Genomic DNA, 16,801 nt, shown 5'->3' on the forward strand with positions numbered 1-16,801 from the left:
AATAAAATAAATAAATAATTAAATAATTAAACAAATTATGTCTTCTAATTTTTTCTAAAAACCTTATTATATATTTTATTATTATATTATCTATGCTTGCTTATTTCATTTATTATTTCTATAGCATCATGTATATAATTTTTTTTTACTTATTAGTTTAATCGAAACATTAAAAATTGTTTTCTTCCATTTATTTAGTTTTTAAATTCATTTTTAATCACTTTAATAATTTTTTTAATAAATTTTTAATCCAAAAATTTGAATAAATTTATTAAAATTTTGAAAATAATTTTTTTTAATAAAAATTAACAATTTATCAAATGATTTATTTCATTTAAATCTATATTATAATTGTAACAAATAACTTATACAGCATACATTACTTAAAATGAACTTAAAAAATCTGAAGGAAGATTAAAAAACGTTTATTATTGTATTAAATCACTTTTTATTTATATGCAATAAAATATTTTAACCAATTTATCCGCAATAATTTTAATTTTAAATAAAGAACAATATGAATTTTTGTTTAATTTGTCTTAGAAATCATTTCAAAAATAAAAATTTTATTTAAGTTCATGTTTTGTTTCTAACTAACATATTTATTAAGTTGATTGAAATAAATATAGGTGGGGATATTGGTTATAAAGTTTTTTATATCGTTAGCAATAGAAGCAAAGATTTATATACTAAGGTTTAGAGAAAAAAGATTAAGCGCTTAAAAAAAAAAATAAAAATTAAATTACTTAATTTAGAATAGTAAAAAAAGCTGAAATCTCTTAAAAGAAAGGCTGAACTAAACAAATAGGAAATCTCCAATATAAAATACTTCATCATTTTGTGATCATTGTTTTGCTTTTAAATATCGTTATTTCATGAGTAATTTTATGATTTATGAAATTTATGAACCTCTTTTAATATAGGAAGAAATTTTATATACAAAAAAAGAAGAATATTTGATTGATTGACTCAGTATTAATAATTGTTACATGCATGCTATTATTCTCTACATTACAGCAATCAAATTCATTTTATATTATATTTCAAATGCAATTTTAACAATGTGAAATTTGATTTAATCTTCATTACAATAATGAGGATATTATTTTACATGCAAACATTTTTTATGAACGATTTTAACTTATTATTCAACCTAACCTTCCTTTTCTATTATTTGTACAATTCTTAGATTCAAGTTCCAGTAGCAAATCAAATAAATTGGGAGGTCAGTAATACTATCATCAAGAAAAGCATTATAAAAACGCTGAATAAGAAGATTCTAATTCCTCTCTTGAAAACAAATCAAAAGGCGGCTAAAAATATGTGCGAAACAATCATATAATTTATTTATTTATTTGCATATTTTATGAAAGTATCTGCAAGAGATTGATAAACAATTTCAAAATTCTCAAAAAAAAAAAAATAAACTCATTTGAGAAATTATTAAAACTTAGAAAGCAGATACCAAAAAAATTTGATGCACAAGCTCATAGACTATAATAATATATTGATGTATTTTTCTTTTAAATATAGAAAAGAAAATAAGTTGAAATAAAGCTATTTGTAGGCCAAATCCCTAAAACATGGTATCATTTTCTTTTTGCATTTCTATTTTATATTTTTATGTAGGATGACACTACTAACTAACCTTGGGTGATGCTGCAAAAAATTAAGATTAAGAAAGAATACATTTCATTTCATTACATGCATGAATCAATCAATCAATAACTTATTTTTAATTATAATCAAAAATAAATAACACAAAATTTATTTCATTTGCTCTATTAATAAAATATGTATAAAATTTTATTAATAGACACATATAAACAATTAATATTTAATCAAATTCTGTACTGCACCTTTTTTACAGTTTAATTAAATTTTGATTCTTTCTCTTGTTTTTTTTGAAAGCTATCACCCTAGCAAATAAATTTTCATTTATAATTAATTATTTTTTGATCTTTCTTTCTTACTTACTTACATTTATTTTGTTTGTAAACTTAAAAAATTTCATTTATATTTGATTTAAGGGAAGAGAATGATTTGAAAACATTTTTTGAGAAGTATGGTGAAATTGTGAAAGTTTAAGTAATCAGAGACAAAAATAATTAGCACAAAGGGTGTGCTTTTGTTGTTTTTGCCTCTATTTTATGCGCCAATATTGCAATTGAAGCTCTCAAAGCAACTAAATTGCCTGGAGTATATTTGAAATTATATATAAATATATATACATATACATTTTTTCAACCAATATTTTGTGAAAGAATAAATTCTATTGTTGAATGGCAAACCCATTTTCTATCAACATTTATTGAAATTATGTTTTCAATAAATTAATTCATTCACTCATTAACTGTTTATTTATTTAAAATCCCATTTTTTTCAAAGGTTTGTAGGCAAACAATTTTTTTTTCAATTGTTTATTGAAAATCCAATTTTGTTTATATTTTTTTTATGGGCTTTTCGTTTTTTGTTTGTCAAGTTTTATTTGAAACTTACACACCAACCAACAATAAAAATGTTTTAATCCTTTTTAAGATGTAAAACAACATACAGGTTAAGTGGGCTGATAATGAGCCTGATAGGCTAGGAATCAGACAAGACCAAGACTATGTCTTATATGTAGCTCATATTCCTAAAAATGCATCAGAGGTGAGCTATTTATTTTTTCAAACTTTGAATTTATGCTCTATCTATTTTAAAAATAAATCAAGTGATATTTTTTACATTTATATAATACTAGCCTGAAATAAGAAATGTTTTTGAAAACTATGGAATTGTTAAAGAAGTTGATATCCCTAAAGATTAATCTGGAACAAGCAGAGGATTTGTTTTTGTGAAATTTGAAAATATTGAACAAGCTATTTTAGCCAAATAGGCTCTCCATGAAAAATAAGTTTTAAATAATCAAACACAGTCCTTAGTGGTCAAGTTTTATGATCCTAAAAAGAAATAAACTCAAGGAAATTAAGGACCATAGTAAGGTCAATCTGGCAATTCTTCAAACAGTAAATGCTTTTTTTTTTTAAAGAGATAAATAAAATATATTATTTAAAAAAAATAGATTACAACAACAATGGACAGGGATAGCCTCATCACTCAAATAGGGATAACTAAGGACAGTCTAATTATTATCCATCTTCTTCATAGCCTTAAATGTACTCATAAGGTTAATAGCCTAACCAAAGAAACTCTGACAATTATAATTACCAAAGAGAATAGCACTCTAATTATAACTAAGGAAGCTAGTCATAAGGATATAGAGGAGGATAAGGAAATTATCACGGGCATCATGAAAGCAAAGGGTCCTATAACTAAAATAATTAAAATTACCCAAGAGAAAGTGCCAATTTAAACAACAGTGAACATTATGATTAGCCAAGCTAGTCGTTCGATAGCTTCTAAAGTCACTCTTCTAATTTTAGAGAGTAATATGGCAATCAAAATCTCCAATAATCATAACATAAGTAAATTTTTTATTTTTATTTTTAACTTGTAAAAAGTATTTAAGTATTTTCATTTTTAATTAGTAACGGTTATCCTCACCATAATCGTAACAACAACAGCAACAACAATAACAGTAATAATAGCAGCAACAATAACTTTTAGTATAGCAGTAGCTACCCCTCTAATTAGCCTGCTGGAAATAATTTGAGCAATTAGCAATTTAATTAAACTTATAATAACAGCAACTAGAGTAATGACTATAACTACCAAAACCCTTAGTAAAACGACTATGTTCCTCCACCACAAGGACAAAATAACTTTTAGTTTAATGATTATTAACAGCAGCATCACAGTAATAATAATGGACCTGTTCCAAATAGTGCTAATAATAATTAAATTTAATAGTTTAATCCATACTATAATAACGAAAATTTTGATAACTATAACAATCCTTAGATTCACAACGAATAGCCCAGCTTTACTCCAAATTAACCTCCATAATAAATACCTTAACATGAAATAAATTAACCTCCATTATTCAATATGCCATAATAATAACAACAACCAATAAACCCATAGCCTTCATTAGACATTTCTTAGCCTAGTAGTGGTTACTAAGAGCCAATCCCTGCTGTAGAACCTAATTAATAGCCAATTTAAGTAAAATCTTTGTTTCCAATTAAATTATTTATTCTTTTTTATTTAATAGCAAAAAGCCTATATTAAGTATTACACTGATGACAAAGTCCCTTATTACTATGATACTCAAACTTAATCTACATCATATGACTAACCTCCTTTAGGATCGATAATATATAATCCAGATGGAACACAAGAACATGTATAACCAGAAAGCATCGAACAACTGCAAAAATTTTAACAAGAAACAGGATTAGCAGAAAATAAAGAACTTGAAATTTTATGTAATAAAAAGTTTTTAATTAAAGTTAAATTAAATTAATTAATTAAATTTTTTAAAGCCTAAAAAACAACAGGACCTCCAGGAGCTAATTTATTCATTTTCCATCTTCCAAACGACTACCGTGATTCAGATCTTTTAAGACTCTTCAAAAAATTCGGTGATTTGCTCTCCGCAAGAGTTATCACACGTCCTGATGGTTCTAGCAAAGGCTATGGTAAAAAAAAAAATTAAAATAAATTTAATTTAAACATTTAATTTTATTTGAACTAGGTTTTGTAAGTTATACAAGCCCAGATGGTGCTCAACAAGCTATACAGTAAATGAATGGCCTATAAGTTGGAAGTAAATAAAAATTAAAGTATGAGTTTTAAATTAAATATAATTTACATTAAATAGAGAAAAAGCTAAAAGTAGAAGTAAAAAAAGGTCAAGGTGATGGAGATTTACCACCTAGTCTTAGTTAAAATGGATATTAACCCTTTTGATTTGTATATAAAAATAACTAAAAAAGCTCAGCAATTATTGATTAATTATCTAAAAATTATCACTATAAAAAAGAGTAATTTTTAATTAAAACCTTAAAAAAGTTTGTAATAAGAAGAATGAATGCTGATCATTCTCATCATGATCGTCTTTACAATTAACTTAATTTTTATATTGCATTCAATGTTCATTATTATTGTCAATATTTATATTCATAATTAATTATTATTAATCAATCAAATTAATCTCACTTTTTCTTATAAATTTACTTAAAATAAATTCCTTTAATCATTTATTCACTAAATTATTAGGAAAGCTTTAAAAAAAACTGGAGAACCTGGGCATTGATCCCAGTGCCTCTCGTATGCTAAACGAGCGCTCTACCATTTGAGCTAGATCCCCTTACAATTTAATTAAAAAAACCACAAATATATATTTAACTATTTTCATAAATTAAAAATCTAATCATTTTATCATAGAAATATTAGTTTCATTTTTTCCAAGTTTGGAGCATAGAATGTCAAGCAAGTAAGTATAAAGTAATTATGATTAAATGACTCAGAATAATTATTATCAGATATTAATTAATTAATTAAAATCTTTAATTATATAACAATATTAAAACCAAATTTTAATCAGAGAATCTGAAAATAAATAAAATAAACTTAAATAATCAATATATACTCATTATTTGTTTATTTTATCAAAATATGTTAATAAAATATAAAAAATTAAAAAATAAATAAATAAATATTTTTATAATTTTAATTAAATCCTATCCTTACTATTTATTTACATTTTATTTTTATATTATGTTTTAGTAAAAAATAATATTTCAAGTTTTTGAATAATTTTATAATGTTTTTATAGGATAAAATTCTTAAACATTTAAATCCTTTTAATTTAATCTTTGATGGTTTATCATCAATCAATCAAACAAATTTATAAATATCTTTTTGATTTTTAATTAATTAATAAATTAACTTTTTATAAGATTATCAAAATATTATCTCTAAAGTTTATAAGTAGATATATAATCTGTAATTTCTGAGAGGCATTATTACTAAAATATGAGATCATTAATTAAAACAGCTTTCAAATAGGTTTCAGGATTGAATAATTATAAAGCAATACCTTCAGGCTTGAAAAAATATTTTTCAACTTAGCAAAAGGCAGATTTAAAAGACATACCTATGCTTGATGAGTTTATGAAGCAGCAAAGTATTATTACTAATGTTTAAAATAATAATATAAATTTATTTAAGATGCAAACAAATGCAGAATTTTGAATAATTTTATTTTAATATTTAATTAATACAAAGGAGAGCCTATTAAAGAATCAGACTTAGAAGAAACTTAAATTCCCTACTTAAATAAAACATAATTCGATAGTTAAAAAAAATATTTTATTGAGACATATGGATGCTAAATGAATGAGTCTGACACAGAAATTATTAGTGGAATTTTGTAAAAAGCCGGCTTTGTTAGAGAAAGTAATTTAGATAATGCAGATATAGTATTTTTAAATACTTGTGCTATCAGAGAAGGAGCTGAAAATAAAATTTGGAAACGTTTGGAGAATATTCGTGCCTACAAACGCAAAGAAAAAAAGTAGCTTATAACAGGAGTTTTAGGGTGCATGGCTGAAAGATTAAAAGATAAATTAGTCGAAAAAAATAAAGTAGTAGACATTATTGTAGGTCCTGATGCTTACAGAGATCTACCACGTCTTATATAAAGTTTAGATGTAAAAATTTTATAACTAACTAACTAAATAAATAAAATAAATTGTTATTAAAATATTTTTGATTTAATTTGAAGAAATTAAATTTCTACTTCAGAATATTCTATCTATCTTTTTAATTCAAAATTGTTTATTTTTAAAAATAAATAGCCTTCAACTGATGATTATTCTATTAATGTTCAATTATCTTTAGAAGAGACCTATGCTGACATTGTTCCTGTAAGATAAAATCCTGATAGTTGTTAGGCTTTCGTCTCTATTATGAGAGGCTGTAATAATATGTGCTCTTTCTGCATTGTACCATTTACCCGTGGTAGAGAAAGATCTAGAGATATTTAGAGTATTGTTGAAGAAGTAAAAATGCTTGCAAACTAAGGAGTTAAAGAAATCACTTTACTAGGTTAAAATGTTAATAGCTATTTTGATAAAGAAGCTGAAGGATATGAAGATCTTGATCATTTAAATTCAGAGGGATTTAAAGAAACCTTCAAGCTTAGAAAAGTAATTAGAGCTTTATTAAACAGTTTATTGGTATTTTATAATTATTGAATATAAATTAGGGTAAAGGTGCAAGATTTGCTCATCTTTTAGAAGAAGTTGCTAAAGCTGCTCCTGAAGTCAGATTTAGATTTACTTCTCCCCACCCTAAAGATTTCCCAGATCCTGTACTTTAAGTTATTAAAAAATACCCAAATATAGCCAAGAAGTAAACAAATTTTTTACTTATTCTCATATTCTATTTTTGATAATATTTTTGTTTAGTTTACACATGCCAGCCTAAAGTGGAAATACCGAAATGCTTACTCGTATGAGAAGAAACTATTCAAGAGAAAATTACATAAATCTTGTAGATCACATCAAATAAACCATTCCTGGAATTACACTTTCAAGTGATTTTATTTGTGGTTTTTGTGGAGAAACTGACCAAGAATTTTAAGACACCTTAACTTTATTAGAATATGTTAAGTACGAAAACGCATTCTTGTTTGCATATAGTTTGAGAGAAAAAACCCATGCACATAGACATTATTAAGGTATTAAATTTTTAGAATAAAATAGATTTTATTGATTAAAATAAAAATTAGATGATGTGCCAGAAGAAGTTAAAAAATAGAGACTATAATAAATGATAGATGTTTTCCATAAAAATTAAGAATTAGTTAATAAATAGGAAGTGGGAAGGTGAAATTTTAATTTAATTTCTATTAAAAGAATTAACAATATTTTTATTATTACTAGAATTCATCTTGTTTTAGTTGAAGGAAAAGGCAAATTCGAGAACTAAATTAGAGGAAGAACTGACACTAATAAAAGAGTTATTTTCAACTCATTAACAACTTGCTCTTCAGAAATACCTGAAGACTTATCCCATAGTGATGAGCAATTAAAGGAATTCCTGATGAAATAATAAATAGAATAAAGCATAAATTAAGGAGACTAAAATAAAATTTACAATGGTGACTTTGTTCTTGCTAGAGTTGATTCTGTTTCAGTAAGATCTCTTTTCTGCACTCCCATAGCAAAGTGTTCTATTTCTTAATTTGCTAAACTATCTAAAAACAACCCTTTTATTTAATTCTGATTTCTCTTAATTTAATTTAACTGCATTTAATTCTAAGCTAGTATATTTATTTGTATTTGATTATAAACGACTCAATTTATTAAAAAAATTTAATATTTTTTACTTTTTATTTTTAAGCTGAATTTAAAATTATTTTTTAATTTAATTTTGAAATTTTATAAAAAAATGTTTTTTCTTTATAAAAATATTTTGAAAAATAATAAATTTATTCTGTAATATATATTATTTTTGATGATTAAATTGTTAATTTAAGAGAAAATATATTTCTTATTATTAAATACACAAATATACTAATTACTCAATTGGAAAACTTTAAATTAGAAAATAAGAATAGATTTTTAAAAGTTAAATAATTAATTATATTATCATTAAAAAAAGTTTTATACAATCTGCTAATCTATATCTTAAAATTCAGTCGACTTCTATGAATTGTTTGAAGATCCTTCAAGAATTTTCTAAAAGTTATGCTTTATTTCTATTATTGAGTTTTAATTGTTGATTATCTTAGCTAACTTGTATATATTTATAATTTATAAAGTTTTTAAAATGGTAAAACAGTATTTTGGATTTGTAAAATATCCTTTCAAAACATTCAAATAAACTTTTTCTGCTATTCTTAAATTTGTTTGTTTAATAAACTCAGTTAAAAGATTGAAAGACCCAATAAAATCGTAAAAATTAAAGTGGATAAAGATGTCGGCCTAACCTTTAAGCCATTTTTATAGTTAGAGATCACCAAAAATAATATAGTATCTTAGCATGTAATTCATTATCATATCTTCTTCAAAAGAGTTTTAGTTACTTTTCAAGAAAAACATACTATTTTTCTTATATCCTAGTACCTCTTCCTGTAAGCGCTTTGTAATATCGTTTTAATTTATCTGCTTTAAGATTACTTCGTCAACTTTGCTTTTGTTGCTATTTAAGCGCAAAAAAGATTCTATAAGCTAAAGCAATTAATGGATTTTTATTTTTTATTAGTAGCTTTAGCTCTTATTATACTCTTAGTAAATTACAATTATGATAATCAACCTCAATGTCTAAATTAAGCAAGAGTATTCTTATAAATTATTTAGTTGTTCACATTTCTATTCTAACATTTCTTGAGCTATCATACTAGATTATTCTTCTTTTTGATTTATATCTTCTTGCAAAATAATTTATTACTAATTTTAAAGTATTTAATCAGTAATTTTTTACTTTGACTTATCAATTGTCTTGCTTTAAACTTTATTTTTTTATTAATCATGGCTTTGATTGCTCTGATTTTCTTAAATTTAATAGTGTAAGTCAAAATTATTAAATTAATAGTATTCTTTCAGATAAATTAATTTGGTTATTTCTTTTTCGCTTACTTGGTATACTTTTTTTTTATTTGATAGGACTTCGTTTTAGACTACTGGTAAATATATTTATGGATATATATTTGTAAAGATATAAATGAAATCATAATTAACTCCACCTTTAACGCTGTATTCAAGTAGTTCTAAAATTTTTACTTCAAGATTGCATAACTTGTAGTACATCAGAATTAAACTAAATACAATTAGAAATCTTTATCTTTTACTGCAAGAAAAAGGATCAAAAGCTAAAAGCATTTACTCTTTCTTTTTAATATTCTTTTTCTAAAATAGATAGCTATAAGATTTTTCCATGTAAGGTAAATTATCTCTGTTCAAAAAGTATTAGCAAAAGATATTGTAATCGTCTTAAACAGAGGTTGCTACAGCACACTCCTTAAATTATGAATATTTCAAAGTTAAAAGGACATCTTTTATTACTAATCCTCTCAATATATCAGTCAATATTTGCTGTTGCTCTTTTTTTAAGCTTTTTAAAATTTCAAAATGGTTGTTATAAATTTTATAATAGTTGCCCGAATATTCTTGCAAACTTAGTTCTTCTTGTAAGAATATTTTAACCCCTTTTGATTAAATTTATTGTAAAAAGTTTTTATTCAATTCATCTTAATTAGTATGAATTATTGGAGTTGTATATTAATAATTAGATCTGGTACTCTTTTAAGAAGAAGTAGGGCTTAAAGGTTCTCTTGAAGATTTTAAGCTATTGAAACTAGAATCTAGGTTATTCTACTCACTACTTTGATTGTTGAAATTTTATTGATCTTCAAATTAAAGCTAATCAGTTTATCTAATGCTTACTTCAAAATTAATATTTTAAATCTCTTCATTTTGTATGTTTTAAAATCTATCTGTAAAATTAAAATAAGGTTAAGCTAAAGATTGCATTGCAGGTAATGATAAATTTAGAATTGGATTTAAATTGTTTTGTATTTTGTTAGCAGGATTTAGAATTTAATTTTATTAGCTTTCTTTAGAATAAGATTAAGGTTTATTAGAAGGTTCAGCTTTAAGGATATTCTTTTCTTGTACTTTATTCTTTTAAATGGTTAATTATTTATTGGATTCTTCTTACAAAATTTAATTTTTTTTAGTTGCAACTAACTAACTTAATTATTTTAAATCTAAATCATAGTCTAAATCTTCATCCTATTCTTATTATACTTAATTTGGATCTTGAGTAAACATCAATTAATTATTCAAGTTCATTTCTTATTTTTACTAAATTATCTAACTTTACAAGATATTTTTTTATTATTCTGACTAAGGAGCTACCTAATAGTTATATTTTTTAATTATTTCATCTATTGTAGATATAGATTTTTTTGGTTTCTTTTTAATCTTAATGTCATCATCTTATTCAGGATCTGTTTCTTATTTGTTTTGTAGTATTAGAGTATCTTTAATTTATTTTTATTAGTCTTATTTGTTTTTTCCTATCAATAAGTTATTTTTTTAAGTTTGTGGCTAATTTTAAAGCTAGTTGTTTATTACTTACTTTGTTTATGTATTTTTTATATCAAAATTGATAAGTTTTTAATTTTAATTTAACTTTAAATTTGCATTGCCCTGTTTAACAAGCTAGTTTTAAATATCTTATTTTTATTCTTGCTTTTCTTTTAACTTTCTTTCTTTTCTCTCTTTTACTTATTTGATTTCTTTCAAATTTGTATTTAAATTACTCTTCGTCTGTAAAATTTAATCATCATTTTAATTTTTAATCAAACCAGAAACAGTTTGATTGAGATTTTCTCTTTTATCATCTTATTTTAATCTTTCATTTTCAGTATCTTATTTCTACGTTTTTATAATTTTATTATTTTATTCTTCAATAATCATTAGAGATTTTTAGTTTTATTTGTCTTTCTAATTACCAATTACAAAGTCATTTTAAATAACTGTTTTGCTTGTTTATTATTATTCATTTATATTCTTTTTTTAAAATGAATTATTTAGTTTTTCGTTTGTTTAAAAATCATCTAATTATTTTATTTCACTTTGGATTTAAGATTTTTAATTTTCTATTTAACAAACTAAACTTTCATTTTTTTCTTAGATTAGATCTTCATTTTTCATATCTTTCTAGCATCTTTCTCCATCATCTTTTTCTTAAGATATATTCGTTTTTTAAAATGAATTATTTAGTTTTTCGTTTGTTTAAAAATCATTTAATTATTTTATTTCCCTTTAAATTTAAGAATTTTAATTTTCGATTTAACAAACTAAATTTTCATTATTTTTTTAGATTAGATCTTCATTTTTCATATCTTTCTAGCATCTTTCTGTATCATCTTTTTCTTAAGATATAAAATCAGTTGCTATTGTAGTATTATCATTCATTTTTTATTCCTAAATTTATTACTAATCTATTTCAATGTCTATTTGCTAGATTGCAACTTATTCATTATCCTAAATATCATTACTAAAGCTTTTATTAATAGGAGAAGTATTATAATCATAGTTAAAATTTTAATTTTGATTCTTTATTTCATGTAGCTCTTAAAATTAGCTTTGGTTCAGTGTGTTTGGATGAAGAATTAAATTTGTTTCACCTTTCGATATAACTTTTTGCATTTCATCTGAAAATTATTGAGACATTTTTTACAAAATTTTTTCTTATTCTTTTAATAAATTAGATTAGAAAGCTTGCAGTTATGATTCCATAATCTATTTTATTGTTTATTATTAGCCATGCATAGATTCAAAAAATATTTACGTTTGCTTTGAGCTTGCTTATTAGTTGCCAACTTATTAGTTTGCTATTTCTAAAATTTTATCTTGTTTTGTTATTAAACTAGTTATATCAGAACCTTAGCTATTTATATTTTCATAAGTCTTTTCTAATATCTGTGATATATTATCTATTTTTTTCTTGCTTTCAAGCAGAATCTCTTCATTTAGTTTTATTTTTTTAACAATTTACTCCTCATAATGACTATTTTAATAACCTACTTGAGAATTAGCAGTATTAGAAAGTTTTGTCTATTCTATTTATATTTCCTCTATACTTTCCTAAAATTATACCTATTTTTTTTACTATTTGATAGCTTTTACCTTGTTATTTAGATCTTAATCTTAACTTTTTACCTATCCAATTTACTATTAAGAAATAGCATTTTATTTTTATTAATTTGAACTTATTAAAATTTCTTACTATTACTTGCTTTCTTAATATTATTTATCAACCTAGTCTTTGAATACCTGCTCAGTTTAAGAATCAAAATTGTCTTAAAATGCATCTAGCATTTCATCTTTTTCAAGACTTGCTGATTTAGATTTCTGATTATTTTCTAAAAATTTACTAAGTTCAATAATTCTTTTGGTTTTTTTATCTATCTCATCTTACTATTCTCTTATTTTTTATCTTAACTCTTCCATAATTTAATTATTCTAAGATTTTAATTCACTTTTGTTTTATTTTATTTTTAAATTTTGCTATTTTAGCTAGCCTTCTAGAGCTACAATTTCTTATTTATATTTTAATATTTCATTATTCTTATTTGATAATTCGCTTTAATATTTTTTTTCCTATTCTAGAAAGCTTTCGCTCTAAGCTTTTAAATTTCTGATTTGCTCATCTTATATGTCTATTTGCAATTTATATTTTTTATTCTCTTTAATCAAAGTATCAGTATCTATTATTTGAAGTTTCAGCTACTTTATATGATCAGGCAGATTAAAAAATTGATTGTTTATTTAATCTTAACAATGATCGCTTCTTATTTAGTACTATTACTAATTTATTTTGTATTAATTATCCTAATAATGGTTTTAATTAATGTTTTAGTTATCATCTTAAACATTATTGTATTAAGAATTAACTGTGTTAGTGTTTTATTGTGCACTATACTATTACTTAGAGTCTTCATGAAATTCCTAATTTTCTTGTAATTAGTTGTATTTTGAAGACTGATCATAATAATTCTAATCCTGAAACTAAACATTTTCTTCTTCTTCCTCTTCATCAAAGTATTGGTATTAATTATCTCCTCCTTCTTAATCAACATGATTATCTTTGATTTTGACTTGTTAATTTTACGTATTGCTTTATTGCATAATGTTATTTTACTAAAATACTTAATTAGGTTATTAGTAATTTAAATAATAATTTTAATTTGTTGGATTATTTTAATTGCTATTTATAATATTATTATTATCATTTATCATAGTAGGTATATTTTCATTGTCATTTTCATCTTCATTCTAATCATAATCCTCCTATCCGCTGTAAATATTTTCTTCATAATCTGTTTATGCTTGTTGACTTTCTTAGACTTCATGATTATTTCCTGAAATGTCACTGTTGTGGGTTTTTTCGTTCATTTATTCATATATTTTATCTTACTCTTAATTGAAGGGATGATCTAAATTTTGAATTTCAGGTGACATTTTAGTAGTTAAGTTGAAATTATTATTTATTTCCTTTTCAGTTTAACTTTATTCCTGCTGCATTTCTTCATTTGTGTTATTCAGCTCATTCTAAAATTTTTAATAATGAGATTAGTGATCAAATCTTATTCTAAAATTATCTTACTATAATGACAAATAATTATCAGATAAACTAAAAACATTTGTGCCATTTCTGTACTTATCAAAAAATGGCTATCCTAATTTTACCTAATCCATATTTTCTTGAATGCATGTTTATTCCCTTTAATTTTCAACTTCAGCAATTTGAATTTTATCCATCCCTCCTAACCTTGGTCTATTAATTGTTGATAAAGCTATCTACGATGATAAAGGAGGCTATATATACTGCTATTCTTCGTTTTAAATATCTACCTAATTATCTATCATAGAATATCTCAATAAATTATTTGAAATCTAATTAAAAGTTTTACCCTAAGATTGAATTTTATTAGACTGGTTCATTGTAAATAAAATCAGAATATTAAAACTCTACCAATCTTTTTACTTTTATATTTTAATGTGACTAAAATTTATAATCTTAATTGTCTAATAAATACAAATTAAAGCTCTTACAATAAAACAATTCACTAATCTAATTTTGAATAATAATATTAATTTTTCTAATTATAACCTTCCTACCTACCTACCTACCTACCTACCTACCTACCTACCTACCTACCTACCAACCAGTTGAAAAGCTATTACTAATATAATTTTTAATGATATGATTAAATAAATCTAACTAATTGAATCGCAAATATTCTCCAACAAATTATTAATTAATATTTATTTATTTATTAATTAATTTTATTTACCTCATTTCAACAAAAAACAAAAGCGAGAATAATGTGTTTGAAAAATGTATTAAAATGTTTTAGATAAATAAATTATAAATCAAAATATTGAAAGACTAAAATATAGGCTAAATATAAGTAAGTAAGTACCTTAATAATATTCATTTATACGCACAAGAAATCTATCCGAAATATTAATATTTTCTTACAATTTTTGATGTATAGAAAAATTAATTATTTTTATAAATCAAACTCGCTTCGGCTGGGTTAGCACATAATTCAAAGCAAATTTTTTAACAAGATTTATTGATCAGAGAGATGAGAGGGAAAAAAAAATTTACTAAAAGAAAAAAGTACAAATTTCTGAATCTATTAGAATAATTGTGAAAATTTTTGAAATTTTCTATCATAACCTTATTTAACTTATTTCTAAACGATTACCTTCTAAAAATGGCTAAAATGAAATATATTTCTATTTCTAAAGATTGAATAAGATTTAATTCATCAAATAAAAAATAATTATAAGATGAATTGCTGGTAATGAGAATATATAAAAAGTATCATTTTATATTTGGTCTCAGTAGTTGCTACACAATGTGCTATTTGATTAATTTCAGAAATCATTAGTATTATCTCAAAAAGTCCTAAAGATATGATACTCTGATCATTAAAGGCTTAGCTATCAGCAGCAAAAAGAAATAAAAAAATTTATTAAAAAATATCATAAAAAAGATAATAAATAGTTAATTAAATAAGAAAACTTTTTAAATGGATACCCTTACTACCAAGATCACTGTTAAGTCTGCTACTGGTGATGCAGTTGAATTCGATGCTAAGATTTGCGAATTGTGTGATTTAATCAACAACATGCCCGACAAATCTTAACCCCTCACCACTGATATCTCCACTGAACTTTTAAATCTTATTAAGTCATTCGCTGAAAAGCACAGTTATGACAAGAAGTCAATGACTTACTGCTTCCCTACCATTAGCAATTCCATCAAGGCAAACATTAGTGACAAGTCTTATGAACTCCTTAAGGATCACATTGTCGAAGGTAGCATCTCTGAAACTGCCAAGAGACTTGCTCCCCTCATCAATGCTGCTGATGTTTTGAGATTCCGTAAGTTGTACACCACCTTAAACATCGTTTTGGTTACCCCCTTACACATCGACGAATCCGAAAAGGCAGTTAAGGAATTCATGGATAACCACAACTTGAAGGAAGATGAAGACTTCAATGCTGAAAAGATTAACCAAGCCATTCAAGAAAACAACGAATTATTCGAACTTGTTGTTGCAAGATTTGCCAAGAACGTTGAAGAATTAGATAGAATCCAAGGTGTCACTGATTGAAAATTTTAATATGAAACCATAATTTAAATGACTTTTTTTGTGAAATTACTCTAAGATAAATTTAAGAATGTTTGTATATTCAATCAACATTTTGTGTTATTTTGTATTCATTAAAATGTTTACTTATTTTAGATAGCTTTCTCTTTTCTAAAACTAACATTTGATTTTCATAATTCTCGCTCTCATTCCCTTACTTTTTTTGTTAACATTGTCCTATTTTTCTAAAGCAATAAATAACTTTATTTGTTTTGTGAGCAAGCAAGCCAAAGTAATAAAAAATTGTTAGCAGCCATATAGCTCGAATTAGAATTAGCACGCTATCAGTATCCTTACCATTTTAGAAATCTAGCTTTACGTCTTAAGTAACTTACATCAAATATTTTTTGACTGATTTTTTCATATTTAATCAGTCAATAAACTTAAATAAAAGTACCACATATCTTTTTAAAAAAGATGAAAAACATAAATTTTTGAGTATTCTTTAAAGGAAATTTGATAAAAGTATATACATATTTTAGTATGGTCATAATAAAAAGTAAATATAAAAATTCCTGTCTCACTATATAAAAGAAAACATGTATAATTAATTGTTTTATAAGGAAGAAAATAAATATTAGAGTATCAAAAATAAATAAAGTATATTAGATATTTTTTTCTCAAAATTTTTGTGATTTAGAACCGCTGAATAAGTTAGAAAAGCTA

At 23.7% G+C, this 16,801-nt stretch overlaps 4 protein-coding genes across 4 annotated transcripts; 3 read left to right on the top strand and 1 right to left on the bottom strand. All coding sequences in view use genetic code 6, as the record gives it.

Annotated features, from left to right (window-relative positions):
• Positions 1 to 875: 875 nt before the first annotated feature.
• On the top strand, positions 876 to 4,854 carry TTHERM_00421020 (RNA recognition motif protein; the record flags this gene model as incomplete). Its single annotated transcript, XM_001033357.2, has 11 exons — positions 876 to 879; positions 1,190 to 1,323; positions 1,534 to 1,586; positions 2,031 to 2,199; positions 2,539 to 2,652; positions 2,744 to 3,008; positions 3,065 to 3,467; positions 3,531 to 4,107; positions 4,157 to 4,370; positions 4,428 to 4,583; positions 4,640 to 4,854. 11 exons carry the CDS (start codon positions 876 to 878, stop codon positions 4,852 to 4,854), a joined length of 2,304 nt encoding a protein of 767 aa, XP_001033357.2.
• A 1,068-nt stretch (positions 4,855 to 5,922) lies between these two features.
• Positions 5,923 to 8,178, top strand: TTHERM_00421040 (RNA modification enzyme, MiaB family protein; the record flags this gene model as incomplete). Its single annotated transcript, XM_001033358.2, has 7 exons — positions 5,923 to 6,073; positions 6,175 to 6,599; positions 6,747 to 7,097; positions 7,157 to 7,302; positions 7,359 to 7,630; positions 7,682 to 7,778; positions 7,836 to 8,178. The coding sequence occupies 7 exons, from the start codon at positions 5,923 to 5,925 to the stop codon at positions 8,176 to 8,178; spliced, it is 1,785 nt and encodes a 594-aa protein (XP_001033358.2).
• Positions 8,179 to 12,055: 3,877 nt separating this feature from the next.
• TTHERM_000421059 (hypothetical protein) lies at positions 12,056 to 13,117 on the bottom strand (the record flags this gene model as incomplete). Its single annotated transcript, XM_012799373.1, has 1 exon — positions 12,056 to 13,117. The coding sequence occupies one exon, from the start codon at positions 13,115 to 13,117 to the stop codon at positions 12,056 to 12,058; it is 1,062 nt and encodes a 353-aa protein (XP_012654827.1).
• Positions 13,118 to 15,283: 2,166 nt separating this feature from the next.
• Positions 15,284 to 16,099, top strand: TTHERM_00421060 (transmembrane protein, putative; the record flags this gene model as incomplete). The annotated part of the gene is made up of 1 exon (XM_001033360.3): positions 15,284 to 16,099. The coding sequence occupies one exon, from the start codon at positions 15,284 to 15,286 to the stop codon at positions 16,097 to 16,099; it is 816 nt and encodes a 271-aa protein (XP_001033360.2).
• Positions 16,100 to 16,801: the final 702 nt, after the last annotated feature.

This window comes from Tetrahymena thermophila (assembly GCF_000189635.1).
Source record: "Tetrahymena thermophila SB210 genomic scaffold scf_8254475, whole genome shotgun sequence".
Lineage (NCBI taxonomy): Eukaryota > Ciliophora > Oligohymenophorea > Hymenostomatida > Tetrahymenidae > Tetrahymena > Tetrahymena thermophila.